This window comes from Carex rostrata, chromosome 26, assembly GCF_964058835.1.
Source record: "Carex rostrata chromosome 26, lpCarRost1.2, whole genome shotgun sequence".
Taxonomy (NCBI): domain Eukaryota; kingdom Viridiplantae; phylum Streptophyta; class Magnoliopsida; order Poales; family Cyperaceae; genus Carex; species Carex rostrata.
In genome coordinates this window covers 6,472,744-6,493,545 of record NC_135943.1, presented here as the reverse complement: position 1 = coordinate 6,493,545, position 20,802 = coordinate 6,472,744, and the positions used below count along the sequence as shown (strand labels likewise).

Sequence of the window (20,802 nt, the reverse complement as noted above, 5' to 3'; positions counted from 1 at the left end):
GATTGCAATATATCAGAAAAATTTACGGTAACTGTGGTTTTTTTTATTTTGTTGAGAGGCACTTGTAAGATTTGAATGTTTCTAATCAATTTGTACATAAATGTAGGCGCTGATTCAAATATATATACTTTCTTTATGTTATTTTTGGTGGGGATGAAGTGCGAAATATATTGATATATAATCACCATATTAGATATATACTCATGCTTAGGGGTGGCAACGAGCTAGTTGGCTTGGTCCGAGCTACTGGATCGAGCTACAGCCGAGCGAGTTAGACCTAGGGCATCCGAGCTAAAATCTAAGCTTGAACTCGTGACAAGCTAGTTCGAGGTAGCTCGCGAGTAGGTTCATTAGGTTTGGCTGGATCTTGTTTTAAGAAGAAAATAAATTATACAAACTTTTTGGATCGAGCTGAACTGAGCTAGACAATATAAAATGTATACAAATTCATACAAATTCCACAAATTGAAGCCTAGCCGAGCGCTAGCTAGCGAGCAAGCTAGATCCTAGGTTGAACTCATTAATTCTGGACCGAGCTAGTGGTGAGCTGGCTCGTAAATAGCTCGGTCCAATAACGAGCGAGCTGTTAATGAGCGAATCAGGTGCGAATCACGATCGAACCACGAGCTACGACCTTTTTTTGCCACCCCTAGTCATGCTGGCTAGAATGAATCATGGCATGCCGAAATATTTATTTATATCAATTTTAAAAAAAAGTTAAATCAAATAATCACGATTTTTGAGAAAATACCATTTTCATCGTGTCCTCATTTGACTTTGACAGTTTCAAACTGCGGACAACACTTTTTTTTTTTTCCAACGGTACAGCGACTCTATTTCTCTGATAAATGCATTGTACTAAAAAAAGCAAATGAATTGTACTAATAAAAATTTCGGCATGCATGGGCTTTTAAAATAGCTCTGGTGTATTATTAAACGCGCTCAAGTAAATATTTTGTCGACATATTTTAAGCAATGAATAATCATGGCATGCATGTGCATGTTTTCATGTCCGCCATCTTTTCTCTTTTTGGGTGTTAATTCCTTTTGAAGCGGTGATGAACATTCTTTCCATGTACTTAAAAGTACTTAACCGTACAAAAGTGTGATTAATTAATTAAATTCAGATCAAATGCAATTAGTGGGTCATTAGTACCTTTTAATTCTGTTCCTTTATCTCAAGCAGCGTTGGGTTGGTTAGGTTAGGTTTAGGTGGAGATAGAAACAGGTTTTGGTGGCACCAAGTCTTGTCTCCACTACTGTACTGAATTCTGAACTTAGCCAGGTGCTTGTCAGACCACACATGCAATTACTCAGAGAGAGAGAGAGAGAAGTTAGGTATTGAATAATTGAATTGTCTGAGGCATCAATTGTATCATGCTATTAGCATGAATACTGCTTGTTGTCTTTATTTATCAGACCGCCACGTAAAGTACTAGTTACAGTAATTATAACAAAAATAATACATGATTAAAGACAGGCACATGATTTCAAATAAATATGCCTTCTGCATGCACATAATTTTGGGTGGCCCTGGCCTGGAATGAGATATCAACAGGAAAATTTACTTTTCTTCTAAAACAAAGAGAAGTTGACAGCAAACAGAATTGCAGAATTGAATAGATAAACTGCTCAATCTTAAAAAGCAAGTAAATAGTAATACATAAACCTTCATTGCAAGCGGGTAAATGCAAAAATCATCTACCTTGTATTAACCAAAATTTTATCACAAACCTTGGACCAGATGTTGTAAATGTAAAGCACAAGTGAACGGAAAAAAAAATAATCTGTTGAGCTCTGCATAGGCTCATGCTGTATTGAACCCACAATAGACACTGTCACCACATAAGTGGACGAAAAAAGAGCTTATTGTTTACTATCCCTCATCAAAACTGGCACATCAGCATTAGAGAGTTGAATGCGCTTCTTATGCTCATCTATCTTATAATCCACAATCTGCATAAACAAATCTGCATCCAAGACACAATCAGGTCGCCCGTAAACAGCAGCCTGAACACTCGCGATAAGCTTCGCTATCTCTCTCCCAGAGAAACCCTCAATTTTCTCTGCTGCAACTCTAATCAACTCGTCATCAATACCCTCAACAACTATCCTCTGTCGTTCCTTCTTAAACAAGCCCCCAAATTTCAGTTTCTCCTTATCATCCCCTTCATTTTTGTTAGCTATGTATTGGTCAAAATAAAGTTTTATTAACTGGAATCGTTCTTGTGGGCCTGGGAGGGGGAACTCGATAACCTCATCAATGCGGTCAGTCACGGCAGTGTCGAGATCACCCGGACGGTTGGTTGCTAGCACCAGAACAATGTCACGTGATTGGTCACCAGTACGAAATAGAAGTGCATTTAGAGCACTTCTTTGCGCCTCACTCATGTACACACTGTTTCGCCTGACACATTGGCAGACAAGTTGGAGACACATATTAGATTTTGTAAACATTAAACAACATGTTTATTAGACAAAATAAGCTGAACAAAGGTTGCAAAACCTACTCGCATAAAAAGGCATCAGCCTCATCTATGAAAAGCAAGAGGCCCCTTTTGGATTTCTTGGCCCAGTCAAATATCTGATGGATTTTTGTGACAGCTTCTGATCCAAGTGGCGCCACATCACCTCCTGTCATCATTGCATAATCTAGACCCTGCTCCAAAGGAAGATATACACTAATAAGTATAAGAAATAGAGAAATATAGAGCAACAGAGTAAGAAAACAAAATATTGTTCTTGGTAAGAAACTTGTTGCCAAATAAGCTAACATTTTATACAAAAATTACCAGTATACCACTAACCAAGATACTTTTAAAAAAAATCCCAATAACCTTCTCAAAAGGGACATTTGGAATGATTTTTCATGTTTGATGGCTCAAAAGTGACACAAAAAGAAAGGAAAGACCCTAGTCATAAAACTTCCAACAAAAATACAACAAAATAAGAATTACCGATTTACGAGCTATGTGCCTCGCGACAAGAGTCTTGCCGGTACCAGGTGGACCGTAAAACAACATGTTGCGAAATGGGGCACCATGGGACTTTGTGTTCTTGGTGGCACGGGCCAGTCGCTCTATTCTTTGTTTCAGAGAAGGATGAAGAATTATACTGTCAAAGTTGATTGTGCCACTTTCTGAACCTGACTTGCGTGTAAGTTGAGATACCATCCTTGACCAAGGGAACTTGGCAATTGATGATTCACGGATTAGAGATGGTTGACCGAGGATTCTATTGACATAACCCCACAAAACTCTAGCACCTTCCCTGTATTAGCAAGGTGATGCATTAATACCACGATGATACAGTGATAATCCTAAAAAAAGATAAAATATAACAAATAACTGTTGGATTTATTAATTAAAACCTAGTAGTGTAGACACCAGCAGCTAATGCAGTAACTCCACCAACTGCCATCACTAATTTGCTCCTGTCTGTCAATATCATTCTGAAACCACCTGTTATGGACATATATAAATTAGTGACTGGTTATTACATATGTTGCTATCTTAATTAAATAAAATTAAATAAAGGAAGCTAAGTGGTTTCTAATATAGCATCTACTACCCCTTTTGGTTCCTAGGGCTTTAAAGTTCTCACTGCCCCTAAACATTCCAGCAGTGTAGTCCCTCTTGCAACTTTTGTTCAATAATTGGATGCAAATCCTAGTCGGCATCCACATGGAAAAAATGACTCACTCCACATTAGCAGCTTGACTAAGATTTTATGCCTCACATAAAACTGTTATTGTTGAGATTTCGAGTCTGAACCAAGACAGGAAATGTGCAATACAGGGGCCACCAAGCAAAATACTCTAAATTAAATTAAACTACTAAAAACCTTCAATGTGGCCAAAAGTAGTGTTAATGGCAGCGAGCCACTTCTCTCTTTCACCACTCATTTTCTCAACAAGCATCCTCCTGTTGTAGTCCTCTGTAAGCCTGGCCTCGTGCGCCCGGCCTTCGGCCTCAGCCATGGCCTTCACACGAATGGTCTCTCTCTCGATCTCAGCTTTCTCCTTCTCAGTCTGGCGCTGCTGGGCCTGGATCTGCTCTTCTGTGGCCCGCCGCACCTGCTCTTTTCTAACAGCTGACTCCTCCTGCATCCTCACCAGCTCCACATCCTGACGTCTCTGTGCCTCGTGCTCTGTCTATAATTCATTAAATTTCAAAATTTTAGACTGTGCCATTGAATGATTGTTCTGCCTGGGATGAGTCTTATAAATTAATTCACAAGTCACACATATAATAGTGCCTGCGTGTATGTGACTACATAAACTATAGGGATTACTGGATAGTCAATATACTTTATCAATTATTAAGACTCAAGAGATCCCTAACCCAACATATAACTATGTGCATAACTATTGTGTTATGCAATGTAAATAATTATACAAGTTTTACTAACATTTATATAACCCAACTGATAACCTGACATAAAGATCCCTGCTCGCACCAAGTTGAGGTTGTAGGAAAAAACTGAAAGCCAAAATTAGTACCTTACCTGCATTCTTTTCCGGGCTAGTTCGTCCTCATATCGGGCCATCTGTGCCTTGGCTTGGGCCTGTTGCTGAACTAGGTTTCTTTGCTCTTCTGCTATTTTACGCTGCTTTTCCTATAAATGCAGTAATATTAGGTCAACTAAAAGCAGTAAGTAAACAATCATGGAAAGGACTTTATAAAGAAATTGTTGCACAACACAATCAAGTCTATTTGTTTTCTTTATAACTTATACTATATGACCCAATCGATGCTTAAGTTTTTAGTATGTCAGATAATTATTATTCTGCAATTAGTGAAGTATTAAAAAGAAAAGCAGAAGAAGAGTAGCACTCACTATCTGAGCAAGAGATTGGTTAGCATGATACTGGGCCTTCTCAGCAGCCAGATCTTCAAGCCTTGTCTCTTCCTGCTGCCTCATAAGCTCAAACACCTGAAATCATTAAAATTTAGCGCCTTCTGCTACAAATTTAACCTTAATTAAAACCAATTGAATAGTACATTCTATCAAGCCTTGATAGTGGCAACATTCACTACCTTATATGAGTGTACTACCAGTCATAACTTGTACCTGGTGTACTGGTACAAGTTGTACCGTACAACCAAGGACTAAGTAGGAACTTCAACAATAATAAATCAGGTTTCAGAAACCAATGTCCAATAACAAGAAGTATATCGACACCACAAAGAAAAATTAGAAGAAAAGAATACGCAAACATTTCATTTGGGCATAGAAACAAACACCTGCTTGGCATGAGGAGATTGGTTAATTTCTCTCAAAACCTTTGCGCCGCGCTCAAGAGATTCTGGATCAAACCCACCAGAAGATGGCTTACTGGACCCAGACTGGTCTGACGAGTGGGACCCAGGTACGTTAGCGGCAGGCCCAGCGGGAGGAGCTGCCGGAGCTCTAAATGGGTTGAAGAAGCGACCATCGGCGTACGCTACTTCCGTCATGGCCACCCCGGCAGCCACGGCGGTCACGGCTGCGGTGGCGGCTGACGTCCGTACGAGACGCCACATCAGAGGAGAGTTGAGAGAGGTTTTAGCGAAGGCGGAGACCTCCAGAGGTTTTACTGCTTTTACTGGAAAAACAAGTTATTAGACCATAATTTAGGCCCTTAATTTATTTTACGTGTGTTTTATTGGGCTTTTATTTCGGGTCATAATATATAGGCCCAAAATATTGGTATGTACGGGCTTGGTTAAATTATGGTATGTAGGCCCAAAATATTAGGATGTACGGGCTTGGTTAAATTAGGTATGTAGGCCTAAAATATTAGTATAAACGGGCTTGGTTAAATTATGGTATATCGGCCCAAAATATTAGTATGTACAGTCTTGGTTAAATTATGGGCCAGTTTGCTTTGTTAATTGCTGTATGCATGCTGTGTTAAAATTACGGATCAAAAATCTATTGGGCTTTTTTTAAAGTGTATAAATTGCGAAAGATTCATGAATATTTGTACAGATCTTATACTTAAATTTCTGGGCCCAATGAATATAATATTGGGCTTTTTTAAGTATGACTTTGTTATCTTTTTTTCTATTCTAATGTTCAAATTTCTTCCGCTTTTTATTTATTTTTTTTTTTTTATTTTTTTTTTTGAGAGAGAGAGAGAGGCAAAACATTCCCCAGAAGAAAACAGAAAACATAAAAAGAGAGAAGGAAAAGAAGAGCATACATTACTTTTACATGATAAGGACATGATTAACAATTTGATTATTCTCTCTAGCCATAAGCCATTAGAGAGATAACATACTAGATTAGAATAGTTAACATGAAGAGATATATATATATTCACACTTAATTAGTCACTTGCACACACTAGCTTCATGTGTGCTACTAATAACAAGACATTTACTTTCTGGCTTTTGTGTAGCCTAGTCTGCCTATTTAGAGAAATCACTTGTTGTTGCTAGCTGGTTCCTTGCATTTTATCAGTGCAGCTTCAAGTACCTCACCCTGAAATAAATAATATATTAATTACCCCATTAGAAATACTCTTGATGAATTACACCTCAGTTATTATTAAGTCATAAACCAAAACTCCTTATTTGGTACCATGCATATTGGTTATTGGCACAACAGAAATATAGCACTGATTTCAGCCTGTTTCGGTAAATATTGATCAGACCTAGAAGAGATTTCAACACTTCAACAGTGAGTATTGGAGCAATGATGAGGTACTAGGTGATATATATATAGCAGGTTTAATTTGTTATTATATATAATTGCTCTAAATTTAGCTCTGTTTCATTAACTAATAAGCAGTTGAAATTTGCGGACAAAGCGACCAGCAAATTTTTCAAAAATGATAAATATATGTGTTTCAATTTTTTTTTTTTTTTTTGGAATAAAATGATCTCAAATCTTATCACGTCAGCAAAAAAGAGAGGAAAAAAAAAAGGATTAAGATCAGACCTAACTAGACCTTTCCTTTTCATGGAAAGTTTTGAACCACAATATTCATGGAAAAGGAGATATAAAGTGAATTTTGGTCTAAGAAAAAGACTAGTTTGAAAATTAAAAAAATTATATAATCTCTTTTAAGTAATAATTTGGAAGGTCTATATAGTAGAACTGTTGATATGTTGTGTTTCCTTATAAGACCTTTTGATCATTATAAGACCTTTTGATCATTGCTTAATATGTTGTGTTTCCTTACTATATATATATATATATATAACATTATCTAACTACTCTTCATATCTGAAATATACTAAAAACAATCAGAGAGAAGGATTAATTTTTGGGCATACAGGATTACATGATATATATGCATGGTCCTTTTATTTGCAATACAAGATAACTCTTACTCAAAATTACATGATAATTAATTAGCTGATATGTTAATATATAAATAAAATAATAAATAACTTTACAAACTGCATATAGAAAGAAACGATAATATTAACATATTTATAATATATATATGAAAAGAAATATAGCTCCCAGTTTTAATTAACTTAATTAGTGAGTGAAGTAAGCTGCACCTGCACCTATTTCATAATTCTGTATACTGGCGACTTCTTCCAATCTAATAATAAATTAAAGATATTTATTTTTTTCATTTGGACATGTTGGACATGTGTCAGATTGTGACCAATCACTTCAGAAGCCCCTAATCAATATGTTATCTTCTCTCCTTTCTCTTTCTGTTACAATCTTGAATAGAACACTGAAGTGAAAGATTCTATAGGGACAGTGCCAACATAAAAAGTAATTAGTGACAGTTAATTATAGTTTAATGAAAAATTATAAGAAGAATTAACATTTGTGACAGCCATAGGGATGTGAGCAAAATGCATGTCTTTTAGTTTTAATGATACAATTAATGAAGAAAATTATATCATTGAATATAAACTAACAATGAAGCAATAATCAAGTTGCTCCCATTAGCATGACTTAATTTTGTTTATATGTATAAATTATGTGCATGCAAATATAGTGGCAGAAAAATGAGAAATTAAATTCACCTCTCCTCATTGGTAGTACCTCCAGAGGAAGAATTGGTACAGCTACCGGAGTAGCTTGATTGGCCGGACTCGATTTGTTTCAGGTCATCTAAAAGCTGTTCATAATGCCTCTTGACTTCTTCCGCCGACTTGCCACCGACCAAGCGTGCCACATTTTGCCACCTGTCGGGTGTGTCCTTGTCATACACAGCTAATGCCCGCTCGAACAGTTTGTTCTGCTTGGCGGTCCATGTCGAACCCGAGGAACGGGATAACGATCCTGAAGCCATTTTTGTTTTGCTCTCTGTTTAGTGTAAGAGACCAGTTATTTCACCTGGAATGGGGGAATTAGAATCAAGGCGGCTTTGCTTACTGTTTGAAGCAGTAGCACAATGTTTGCTTCTTATATAGGGAGAGAAGGATGGGGTTCTGATGGTGATGTGGCATAGCAAGTTGCATTATCATATTTTGGAAGAGGAGAAAAAGGTGCTGGTATAATGTGGCAGGGTAAAATTTCATAAGAGCCACAAGTTTGGATAAAGGACAAAAATCAAGTGCTTATTTGTTAACCCAAAGGGAAAAAAAAAAGTGCTTCTCTAGTTTGGATGAAAGTTAAAATAGTTAGAATAGTGAAATTTGAAAATAGTAAATAAGAATAGAGAAAAATAGTAATTTTTAGATTAGTGTGAAAATTGTACTATTCAGATTAGTAAAAATGTTATTTGGATTGTACATTTGGAATAGTGAATAGTTGTAACCGATAAATAATAGTGTTAACAATGTGCTAATTAAGAGAACATATAGGTAAGGGCGGTCTTAAACGAATTGTCACAACGTAGAGATAACATAAAGTTATGTCAATTTTGTCATTTCGGAAGTGTGTTGACGAAAATTAGAGAAAGAAACATTTTTCTCTCTCTTCACATTTTCGAATAGTAACTATTCCAACATTTACAAAGAATAGAGAATAGCAGTTATTCTAACTATTATGGATAGCAAAAATATCGTTTGGATGCACATTGCTATTCCGAATAACCGTTATTCTAGAATAGCCTCTATTCTTGACACATCCAAACATAACCCTAGGTGTCTATCTATGTAGAATTTGAATTTGATGAAATGTGCAAATATACATATTGTTTTAGTTGGTATGTTATTGATTAAAAGAATTTATAATAGTTGGACAAGGGATACATGTATCTTCTTGTTTGTACTTTTTATTTAAGCTCTATTTGTCTGCCACTGTGTCCGTGGAAAAAAAAAATTCACTCAGAGTGGATTTTTTTTTCTCATGTGCACACTATTTCGACCATTGAAATTGAATCCGAAGTCAAGTCCATTTCCATTCCAGGCCCTTAAAGTTTATATATCTATAATAGAAAATGGATATCTTTTGAATAAACTGCAAGTAAAGGTTGAAAATAAATACAATCTCATGCAATGTGAACTCTTGAAAAATCTCAACATGCATGCAATTCGTTACATTTATATATGTTAAGTACCATATAAAAAAAATATAACTATTTTTATTTTCAGAGAAGTATTTTTGGGATGCTGATAAGAAATACATGAATAATTTTGGAAAGTGAAAATAGTAAAACATTTTTTCTCAACTATGAACCCCGTCTCAGTTAATTCTTAATTAAGGATTAAGCCTGTTTAAAAATGGCAAAATTGATCCCAATTCCCAAATTATGTTAAGAATATGAGAAAATGGGGGGGCCCCTTTCACCTTCTTTTGTCTCCCTGTCTCAGACCTTTCTAGTTGATTGTCTTCTTCTTATAGTGCTCTTATCGTAAGCTGTTTGTGGTCACAATGACTGACCACAATCATCATTTAATGCTTGTCGTTCAATTATAAAAATAACATTGAAAAATATATATTCTAAGAAGAATTTAAACACATCGTTATATGGAAGAACCAAGTTTTTATATATGAGTGAGGCTATGGCACTGTATATAGTGTATATTGACCTGCGCTATGGACTCAATTTTTTAATTTAAAAGTTTTAATGGTTGATTCAAACTGTTTAATATGGTCTCTATATGAATATATATGTACTTATAAACTAAATTTTATACTATCAAAAAAAAATTTACTGTTTATTTAGATGGGTAGAAAACCACATCTGAAAATTCTGGACTATCCAAAAATAATGATTTTCTACCCATCTAAACAAATAGTACAAAAATTCTAAAAAAATATTACATTTAGTTTATAACATATTCATATGGAGACCATTTGAACGGTTCATATCGATCATTAAAATTTTAAAAACAAAAATATTGATCCGAAGTACGGACCAATCCGCGCTATGCATAGTCTTTGTGTATTACAAAATAGCATGCGACTTAAAATGTTTTATCACATTCAAAAGTCAAAACACATGTGATATAAGATTTAGAGTGGAATTTAATGTGATTTGATATCTGATTTTTTTTTGGCCCATATGAAAGTATATGGGCAAAATCTCCAAGGTCAAATAAATTTTATTATCTGAAAAAAATAATTTAATAATATCAGTAAAAAATAAAAATAAATTTGAAAAATTAATCATAATCACTAATTTATTATATTTTTTTCTCTTATTTCTCTTTCCATCAGTATTGTTACACATTTCTCTATCAAACCACTAACTTTCTAGAGTGAGTATCCCTCATATACGGATCTAAATCTGCTCTTTTTTTTAAGAAAATGAGCACCCTCTTTTTTTTTCATCTGAACATTTCAAAATCCATCACACCACTTTAATTACATTTGAATCGTTTCAATAAATTAGATTGATATAAAAGGAAAAAAAAAAAGTAACTAAAGTTGTGTAATAGATTTTGAACAGTTCAGATGAAAGAAAATTTGATTCCCTTAAATACTAGATGTAGCTGAGGAAATCATAGCTGAATGATTATATTTGTGACTGCCTTAGATGTTGGAGAAAGATTTTTGAGATTCGTATCAGATTGAAATGAACGGTTTGAATCCATTCTGCCAGGTCAGGTTTCTAACTAAATCTGAATTCAGCTTTCTATATATCTAATTGGATCTGAATGAAGCTTTCTATCCCTTCTCTCTTGACCCCATTTTACCAGTATATCATGTTCTCAGCTATACTTTTTGCCTCACTTTTTTTTTTTTGTTCTCGAAATTGCATGGTCACAATCCTCGAACGTCGACACGTCAAGCTCTTCTTCAAATAAATTGAAATCTAATAACTCGACTGAATTGAGATCATAGTTTGTTGTCAAATAACTCCATACATGTTAAATGTGAGAATCAGTTTCTCATCTAGTAACAACAATAAGGTTTTTTATGTGAGAGGTAGCAGGTTTGAAATTCGGATGGAGAAATTTTATTGTAAATATTAAATAGTTTTTTTTTAGTAAAAATTAGAGATCAAATCATCCAACTATTTAATATCTATAAATAATTCTCTTTCAAGTTTCGAACCTATCACCTCTTTTGCCACTAGACCGAAAACTGGTTCTCATAAATATTAAATAATTAGATAATTTGAACTCCAACAGTAAAGAAAAAAAAATCTACATTGATGGTTTTCACTTCTTTACTAGATCAAAGATTTGATTCTTCATCTTTCATCATGAATTTAATTATCATTCCACCTATTTTATTGTTAATAATTTGTCATATTGTTTAATTAGTTGTGTTATAAGATAATAAGGGATGAAATACTCACATGATTAAAATATGATTTTCGATGCCATCTTTGGATTCATTAATATGTTTAAGACGATCTTCTGATATATATTTTCAATTTAATATATTTAATAAAAATAGCTAACAAATTATAAATTTAAGCATGCTTCAATTATCCGTTTTGTTTATGACATAATATAAATTAATTAAATATATGACATAGTAAACCGTTTAAATCAATCTTGTTAACGAGAGCTTCTGGTTTTCAAAATTTATTGAATCAGTCTCAAACGACAAATTAAAACTGTTCAAACCGATCTCCTTAACAAGAACTTTATTTCCATATAACATTTTTTTTAATTTTCGAATTTATCTACTATCTAGTCAAACAGTCAAAATATGAAGGATTTTGTGCGCATTTAATGCACTATATCTTTCATCTTTTTTACCGCTTGACTCGATAGTAAATAAATTCAAAAATTAAAAAAAGTTATATGGAAACAAAAATCTCGTTAAGAAGATTGGTTTGAAGGGTTTGAATTTGTTATTTGAAATTGATTCGATAGATTTTAAAGGCTGAAAACATATTGTTAAAATATTAGAGGAAGCTCCGTACTCCAATTTACTTTATTTATTTTTTAATTCAATCCCTTTATGTATACTATAATCAGAAATTAAATATACTAAATTACCCGCAATTTGAATTAATCCGTTCCACAATTCGAGAAAGCCATCGGAACAAATCTAATCAAGCTTTAGACCTAACTATACATTAATAAATAAATCTAGTACATCGCTAGTTTTTCTTCTTCTTCACAATATGTGCTTATAAATATTTTCAAGAAATCTTCATTAAGAGGATTTTATATTTTTGGAAAATATCATAAAAGAATATTAAAAATAGAAAGAATGTCTTAAAATTTAGATGACATAGATGAACCGGTAAAAAAATTCTCCAATTTAAACTTTGGATTTGGAAAATTATTCTACAACTTTTTCACTTAAATTTTTTTTGTCCAGTTGTTGTACCTCTTTTGTTGGACCATATGCCGACATTTTTATTTTTATCCATTTTATAATATGTTTTAATAAAAATAACTAGGTTACTGGATTTTTATTAAAAATACTCTAAGTCGCAGAAAAATCCTGCAACTTGATTTTTTTTTTTTTTTGGACCAATTAAAATCAAAATCAAAATCAAAATCAAACTGCTGTAACAGGCTTTATCAGAACTACATGTAAAGGATATTATTTTTAAAGAGAATGCGGCTTCAAAATTTTACTTCAATTAATTATATATTATTTTATATTTTGGTTATTTTTCATCGAAGATCTTCGAAGTTTAATCGCCGATAATCCTAAATTAATTTTTATCACAAAGAAGTCCAATTAGATATATTTTATTTTATTTTATGGTTATTTTTCACCGAAAATCCTTGAAGTTTAATCGCCTATGACCCTAAATTAATTTTTATCACAAAGAAGTTCAATTGATATATATTATTTTATTTTATGGTTATTTTTAACCGAAGAACATAGAAGTTTATTCGTTGATATCCTTGGAAGTTTAATTTAGGGATATCGGCGATTAAATTTTCAGGATTTTGATGAAAAATAACCATAAAATAAAATAATATATATCTAATTTGACTTCTTTGTAATAAAAAATAATTCAGGACTCGGAGAATAAACTTCCAGGGTCTTCGGTGAAAAATAACCATAGAATAAAATAATATATATCTAATTGGACTTCTTTGTAATAAAAATTAATTCAGAACTATCGACGAATATACTTCTAGGGTCTTTGGTGAAAAATAACGATAAAATAAAATAATCATATAATTTATAATATTAACAATTTGTATGGTATGATTCTATATGAGAATTTTAGGACTATCCGCGATTAAACTTTCAGGGTCTTCGGTGAAAAATAACCATAAAATAAAATATATCTAATTTGACTTCTTTGTGATAAAAATTAATTTATGATTATCGGCGATTAAGCTTCCAAGATCTTTGATAAAAAATAACCAAAACATAAAATAATATAATTAATTGAAGTAAAATTTTGCATTCTCTTTAAAAAATAATATCCTTTACATGCAGTTCTGATAAAGCCTATTATGGCGGTTTGATTTTGATTTTCATTGGTCAAAAAAAAAAAAAATCAAGTCTCAGGATTTTCCTTCTACTTGGGGCCTTAATTTCAAGTCGCAGGAAAATTTTGCAACTTGAGTATTTTTAATAAAAATCCAATAACCTGATTATTTTTATTAAAACATATTATAAAATGGATAAAAATAAAAATGTCGGGATCCTATGTGGTATAATTGTATAAAAATAGCTTATGTTCTTCGAAGTTTGAAATCCACAGACTATAGTAACAATATACTCAATAAATTTGTGTTTTTTTTTTTTCGTTTCCGAATCGAACTCCGAATTAATGCAAAAAAACATATAATATGTTTTATTCGCTAATAAAAAATGCTAGAAAAATGCGAAAAAAACATGAATTTTAAAAAAAAAATTGTTTGGGTTTTTTTATTGTACTGAATCATTCCCAAATTATAAATCTTTGATCCCGCCGAAACCGAATCGGAACTATTCGTTTGTCACTATGCCACATACTATATTTCTAGTGCATTATTTTCTTCACATAATGAATGCCACAGCAGAACTAAGACAATTGAACAAAAGAAAAAGAAAAAAAAATTGGATAGGTGAAAAATTTTCCTTTCCCAGAATTTGTGTGAAGTTGAAAATGATTCTCCGATCTATCTATGCATGGAATTTTGCATGTACTTTTTTTGTCTATTATTTTTGCAAAATTTTGTATAAACAAAAACATCTCCTTCATAGACAAAATAAGCATTGATTTTCTTACTAGCTAGGTACCATGATTCCTAGGACTAGAAGTAAAGAAGCTTTTTTATTTAGCAGACGACAATTATGAAGCCACGTGTATAAAATTAACTTTTTGCTATTTGTTTTGCTATTAAAGAGGTACTACTGAGATCTCGTCGGACTTGCCAGATGGCGTAGCATTTCGAATTTGTACAAAGTAGGTCTTAGGTGTCGATCTTCTTCGTACAATTACATGTCATACTTTTCTTACTTTTCGCTTTTCAGAAAGTTTTTTAGAACACTATTCATGGTGACGGTTTGGTTTTTCTGCGAAACAATATCTTCGATGTAGATATTCTAACGACAAAATGGTCATAATGCCTAAGAGATTCACCTCAAAAAAAAAGACAAAATGGTCATAATGCTTCCGATCGATTGATGGTATCAATTTATATTTTTCTTTATTAATTTTTAAATAGTTTATAATGACAAAAGAGGTGATTGTCATTGTATAGTTTAGATCGATTTTTGTTTATAAAATTTAAACGGAAAATTTAATCGGTTCAATATGATATTTATATAAAAATATAATTGTGATCAAAATTTATATTTTCTAGATTTTTTTATTAATTTTTTAGATGTATAGAAATTACTTGATTAAAAAATTTTGAACATCTGAAAGCAATATTTTTCTATCTATTAAAAAGATAGTTACAATTATACAACAATATATAAAAAAATTGATCCTTAAGTAGATTTTTGTGTGGAGATTATGTTGAATGGTTGGATCAACTGTTTAAATCTTAAAATCTACAATTTGAATTCACAACACAAACCAATTATTATATGTATATCACCATAGTCTCACTCATGACAAAAAAAAAATCCTAAATAAACACATAAATTATATTCAATAAATTAATCTCTACTCCACAAAGATATTAAATTTCAAAAAAAAAATGACCTATATATGTAACATCCCGTATATATTTTTTTAATTCTTACGAAATTATTTTTGTACTTCTATATAAATATGAAAATTTAAAGGTTTAAATTGTAAAATTTCATAGCTTAAACCCTAAGGAAAAAAAAATAACGTGGCATTTTGGCCACGTGTCTGTATGCATGTTTTGACATGTTGAATTTTTACCACCGTTAAATTTCTCTTTATAAAGGATCATTATCTCTCTCACTTTATTTGATTAGGAAAAAAAAATGAGTACTCAAAATCAAAGTGTAAAAAAAACCGAAGAAAAAAAAAAGAAAATGAGAAAAAAATATTTTGGAAAAAAATTTGATATCAATATCATTCGATTGCATATCTTATTGGAATTATGACTACGTCACGTTGATTCTGAGTAGTGGTTGCAACTCGATTGGATTTCTGAATTGATCACTATCAGGTAACCAGACTTCTCTATAATCAGTGTTTTCGTTCTGTTTGGTTGAATTGAATTTTGAATTTGATGATTGAATAGAGTTTTGAATTATGATGCATATTTAACGGGATAGCGGATCTGTGGTTCGAATTTGATTTGTGAAATGATATGATTGTGTGAAAGGAAATGATATGGATATTGTGTGACTCGTTTTACTGATAACCTAGACCCAGGTGCTATCGCTGGTTAAATATGTAATCATAATTTTATGTGAATTTGTATAGATTAATCCAGTCTGTTTAAATTGTTGTTTTAATAAGTCAATTATAGAGAAGTGCGTCGTTAAATAATCGATTACTGAGCTTTGTAACTGACTCCATATTGTTTCTGTTTATTATTTTTGTTGCGACGTAGCTTGACAGGACGATGGATGGATGCGAGGGTGCCTCTGTTGTCGCGATTCCTGGCCCGACGGCGAGGTTGTGACAATATATCATATTGTCAACTCCATCACCCATCTAATTGTATCCTTTTTCTATATTTACTATGATCGGAAAATTCATATATTCTTTACTCTTCTTCTCAATTTAAAAAAAAAAAACATATATTTATATTTCTTCATATAAACTTCTATGCGATTAATTTTTTTTATTTTTTATTATATAGCTTTATAGTTTTGAATTTTATTAAATTTTACTTAATTATAAGATTATTTTTATAACGATTATCATTAAACCTTTTACTTAATTTTACATAAATATTATTATTGAAAAAAATCACTATTTTTGAAAAAGAATCGAAAGGTTGGGCTATTTTAAGAGTTAAGAGCCAACCACTTTTCGAGTGGTGCTATGGTAATATACATATTAGAGTAGAACTAGGGTGTTCTTAAGCTCACCAAAGTGTTTGGTGAGCTTAACTTCAAAATCCATCAAATCGATTTCAAATAACGAATTCGAACCGTTGGAACCTGTCTATCTTATGTGTGATGCGTCTACATGTGAAGTTTTCAAACATTCGAATTAGTTTAGTATAAAGTCAATCAGTCAAAATTAGAAGGTTAATAAATTAATTTTAGTGCATTCATTTTTTGAACGTTTTTTGATCACTTGACTTTATACTAAATTAATTCGAATGTTTCAAAATTTCACATGTAGACGCATCACACGTAAGGTAAGCGGATTTCAATGGTTCGAATTCGTCATTTGAAATCAATTTGATGGATTTTAGAGTTAAGCTCACCAAATACTTTGGTGAGCTTAAGAGCACCATAGTTCTACTCTACATATCACACAACAGTTTGTACTATAGATTTTTATTTTTAAAATTTAAACAGTTATTTTAAATATTCAATATAATTTATATATTAAAATATATTTAGAGGGAAAAAAAATTCTAAATATCTTTTTATATTTTTTTTTGGATATGTCGAGAATAACTAGATCTAAAGATTATGAACCATTAAAGAGAGTACTGGTTTTTCACATTTCTAAAAAAAAGTAGTAATCAAATTTAGAAAAATGTAAAATTTTATTTTCAAATATATTTTCATAAGAAATCATATTGAATAGTTTAAATAAATTATTTAAATTTTAAAAATAAAAATATCAATTGAGTTCATATATAGTATATTAGTATGTCTATGTATTACCATAGTCAGCGATTTTTATTGTTCGTTAGAAATAAGTTTTTTTGAAATTTAAGCGTTGGATTCTAAATTAACGAGAACTCTGATATTTTAAAGAAAAAAAAACTCTAAGAATTGTAAAATTACCAAATTAACCCCTTAATTTTTATATGAACACAGAGTAAAATGAAAGAGATTTTTTTGCCGATAGAAAATGTTAAAAAAGAAGAGAGAGATATAGAAAGAGTACATGTGATTCTTCATGAGTAGAAAGATCAGTAGAGAAGACACCGATCTAAAATATCCAATATTAAAATCGGTAGGGGAGGCACCGATCCTAACTCAATTATCTGTTTTCTTAAAAACGTTTTAAATTTTAATAGAGAAAATTAAAAACAAAAACCAAAATTGAATTAGAATCGGTGTCTCCCTACTGATATTTCTACTCGTGAAGAATTATACATACTCTTTCTATTTCTCTTTTTTTTTTAATATTTTCTACAGATAAAAAATATTTCAAAATGAAATGCAACTAAAATTAAGAAAGTACCACCGGTCCTATGCAGCTATGCTTGTGACGTTTCTGGGAATATTTTCGTCATCACAATAAAATATCATCCATATATACCCCCATAACTTTCTTAAATCTCATATCTATCTTACTCCGTATTCTTAACATTACCTTATATTTTGGGTTGAAATCTTGACCGTCCGATTATAATTCGAACTAATTTAGTCTACGCATGTAATGCATGATATCTCTATATCTGTATCTATTTTGTGTTCTCCCAACCGACCAAATCCCACCCCACTGGAATAAGGAGCGTATTTTTTAAAATTATTTTATATTTCAAAGAAAGAAAAACCTCAAAAAGTAACTAGAAAAAGTTTTCGGAAATTGTGGAGGGCCTTTGTGATTAATTACAAGTATCTATTTCCTCGTATGTTTTGTATTTTTCTGTTGTAATTTGAAGTAAACCAGAAGAAATTAAATACAAAAATAGGATAACTCTTTAGAAAAAGCACGGATTTGTTTTTTTTTTTCAATATTAAGAGAGGTATGAAAATAAATATGTATGCTGGAAATACTTTTTCTTCATTTTAAATAGTTTCTATCTAAATATTTGACCATTAGACAAAATTTTAAATAGTTTCTATCTAATTTGTCTAAGCCCACTGAAAAAAATACAAAAAGTTTCTTCAAATATTATGAAATTATGATAATATTTTATAAAGAGAAGAGAGAAGAGAGAGTGTTGGAAACAAATGAATTCACTTCTATCTAATTTTTTGTTTTCCCTTGCTTTTAACCTGCTGGGAACGTTTTTGGAAAGAGAATATGGAATTCATTGTGGTTGTTCGGCAACAAGGAATTAAGCCTTCTTAAACTTAAGACTTAATTTGCTTCCGTTAGCTTTTTTAGCCGCTTAATCCTGTCGAACACTGTTAAATCCCGTAGAAAAAGATCCTTCCGAACATGAAGTCTTTATATAGATCTCATTTGTAGATACAAGTCGCTCCAGTGAGCACTAACTAACATAACATAATTCTATTACAAGTAATGGTGAGCCTAATACATAGTCTAGGTACAATGAATCTGTCTAATACTTTCTCTAAAAAAGAAAAAAGTTGTAGGCTTTCAAGAAATCTAGTATCGCTAGTTGTTCTCCATCATGGAATTTTTTTCATAAACCATAATTGAAAAATGGATTCTTAGGGAACCAATATGATTACAACTTTTTTTTCAAAAACCATAAGAACCGTGGGAACGTCACGGTCTGGCATTTTTTTTTTCCAGACCGTGTGCTTCTCACGGTCTTGCCAAAATTTTTTTATTTTTTTTATTTTTTTTTAAAAAAAAACAGATTTTTTTATTAAAAAAAAGCAGATTTTTTTTTCAGACCGTGGGGTTCCCACGGTCTCAATTTTTTTTTTTTTTTTTTTTTTTTTTTTATAAAACAGAATTTTTTTTAATTTTTTAATTTTTTGTATTAAAATATTAGAAATGTTGAATATGTTTCTTTGAAAATAGATGAAATACAATATAATTTGATTTATTAGAAATACTGCAATAAATAACCCGGATCAATATTTTTCAGGTCGGATTTTTCGCGGCTGTAAGAAAAATTAATATATTTATTTATGTGTTATTAGAAAAAAATAAAAATGCTTAGATTCTGAGTTATTGATCCCGATTCAAAAGTCACTTCTAGGTAATCCAGAAAATATTGTGATCCCTCTAGGACATTTAATTTATAAAAAGTTATATCTATTTTGAGAATTCTTTTTTAATAACAATTATTAAATAACTTAAAAGTTATTATTATTTTCAAAAATAGATACAACTTTTCATAAATTAAATTTACTAGAAAGATCACAATATTTTCTGGATTACCTAGAAATGACTTTTGAACCCGGATCAATAACTCAGAATCTAAGCATTTTTATTTTTTTCTAATAACACATAAATAAATATATTAATTTTTCTTACAGCCGCGAAAAATCCGACCTGAAAAATATTGATCCGGGTTATTTATTGCAGTATTTCTAATAAATCAAATTATATTGTATTTCATCTATTTTCAAAGAAACATATTCAACATTTCTAATATTTTAATACAAAAAATTAAAAAATTAAAAAAAATTCTGTTTTATAAAAAAAAAAAAAAAAAAAAAAAATTGAGACCGTGGGAACCCCACGGTCTGAAAAAAAAATCTGCTTTTTTTTAAAAAAAAAAAAAAAAAAAATTTGGCAAGACCGTGAGAAGCACACGGTCTGGAAAAAAAAAAAAATGCCAGACCGTGAGATTCCCACGGTTCTTATGGTTTTTGAAAAAAAAATTGTAATCATATTGGTTCCCTAAGAATCCATTTTTCAATTATGGTTTATGAAAAAAACTCTCCATCATGTGCTTGTAAGCATTTTCAAGAAATCTTCATATACTATAAAAATATTGTTATTTTACTAGGTACGTACCATGATTCCTAGAAGTAGGAGTAAAGAAGCTTTTTTTTCTTAGCAAATGACAATTATTAAGCCACGTGTAGAAAATTAACTTTTTGCTATTTGTTATTTGTTTTGCTAATAAAGAGGTACTATACTGAGATCCAACTGTACTGTATATTAGAAATATAATCTAGTACTTTCCGATCATAATTCCGGTTAATTCGGCCCACATAAGTAATATATCAGTGTTTTTAAGTAGCGTGATATAGCGACGCAATAGCAGCGCTATAACTTTTTCGAACCTTGAATGCTACGCTATGGGATAAAAGTACGTTATTTCAGCTACAACCGCTATAGCGGTAATAACGGTCTGCTATTTGTGCGCTATGCTA

At 31.3% G+C, this 20,802-nt stretch overlaps 2 protein-coding genes across 3 annotated transcripts; both read right to left on the bottom strand.

The window, feature by feature from the left end:
- Positions 1-1,670: 1,670 nt before the first annotated feature.
- Positions 1,671-5,600, bottom strand: LOC144544376 (uncharacterized). Its single transcript, XM_078292881.1, has 8 exons — positions 5,247-5,600; positions 4,840-4,935; positions 4,507-4,617; positions 3,844-4,153; positions 3,371-3,461; positions 2,958-3,270; positions 2,511-2,659; positions 1,671-2,407 (listed from the first exon to the last, which is right to left on the bottom strand). Exons 1-8 carry the CDS (start codon positions 5,523-5,525, stop codon positions 1,867-1,869), a joined length of 1,890 nt encoding a protein of 629 aa, XP_078149007.1. The 5' UTR covers positions 5,526-5,600; the 3' UTR covers positions 1,671-1,866.
- Positions 5,601-6,167: 567 nt separating this feature from the next.
- RL3 (RAD-like 3) lies at positions 6,168-8,541 on the bottom strand. Of its 2 annotated transcripts, none has more exons than XM_078292785.1 (2): positions 7,983-8,541; positions 6,168-6,468 (listed from the first exon to the last, which is right to left on the bottom strand). In XM_078292785.1, the coding sequence occupies exons 1-2, from the start codon at positions 8,249-8,251 to the stop codon at positions 6,444-6,446; spliced, it is 294 nt and encodes a 97-aa protein (XP_078148911.1). In that variant the 5' UTR covers positions 8,252-8,541; the 3' UTR covers positions 6,168-6,443. The 2 variants fall into 2 exon arrangements, with proteins under 2 accessions (XP_078148911.1, XP_078148913.1); XM_078292787.1 differs by having other exon boundaries at positions 8,002-8,540.
- Between the last annotated feature and the right edge of the window lie 12,261 nt (positions 8,542-20,802).

Coding starts and splice junctions, on each gene's coding strand:
- LOC144544376 (XM_078292881.1), bottom strand. CDS start 5,525: ATGTGGCGTCTCGTACGGACGTCAGCCGCCACCGCAGCCGTGACCGCC. Junction 3,462..3,843: donor TACTTTTGGCCACATTGAAG/GTTTTTAGTAGT, acceptor TGTCCATAACAG/GTGGTTTCAGAATGATATTG. Junction 2,408..2,510: donor GCTGATGCCTTTTTATGCGA/GTAGGTTTTGCA, acceptor CCAATGTGTCAG/GCGAAACAGTGTGTACATGA.
- RL3 (XM_078292785.1), bottom strand. CDS start 8,251: ATGGCTTCAGGATCGTTATCCCGTTCCTCGGGTTCGACATGGACCGCC. Junction 6,469..7,982: donor GGTACTACCAATGAGGAGAG/GTGAATTTAATT, acceptor TATTTATTTCAG/GGTGAGGTACTTGAAGCTGC.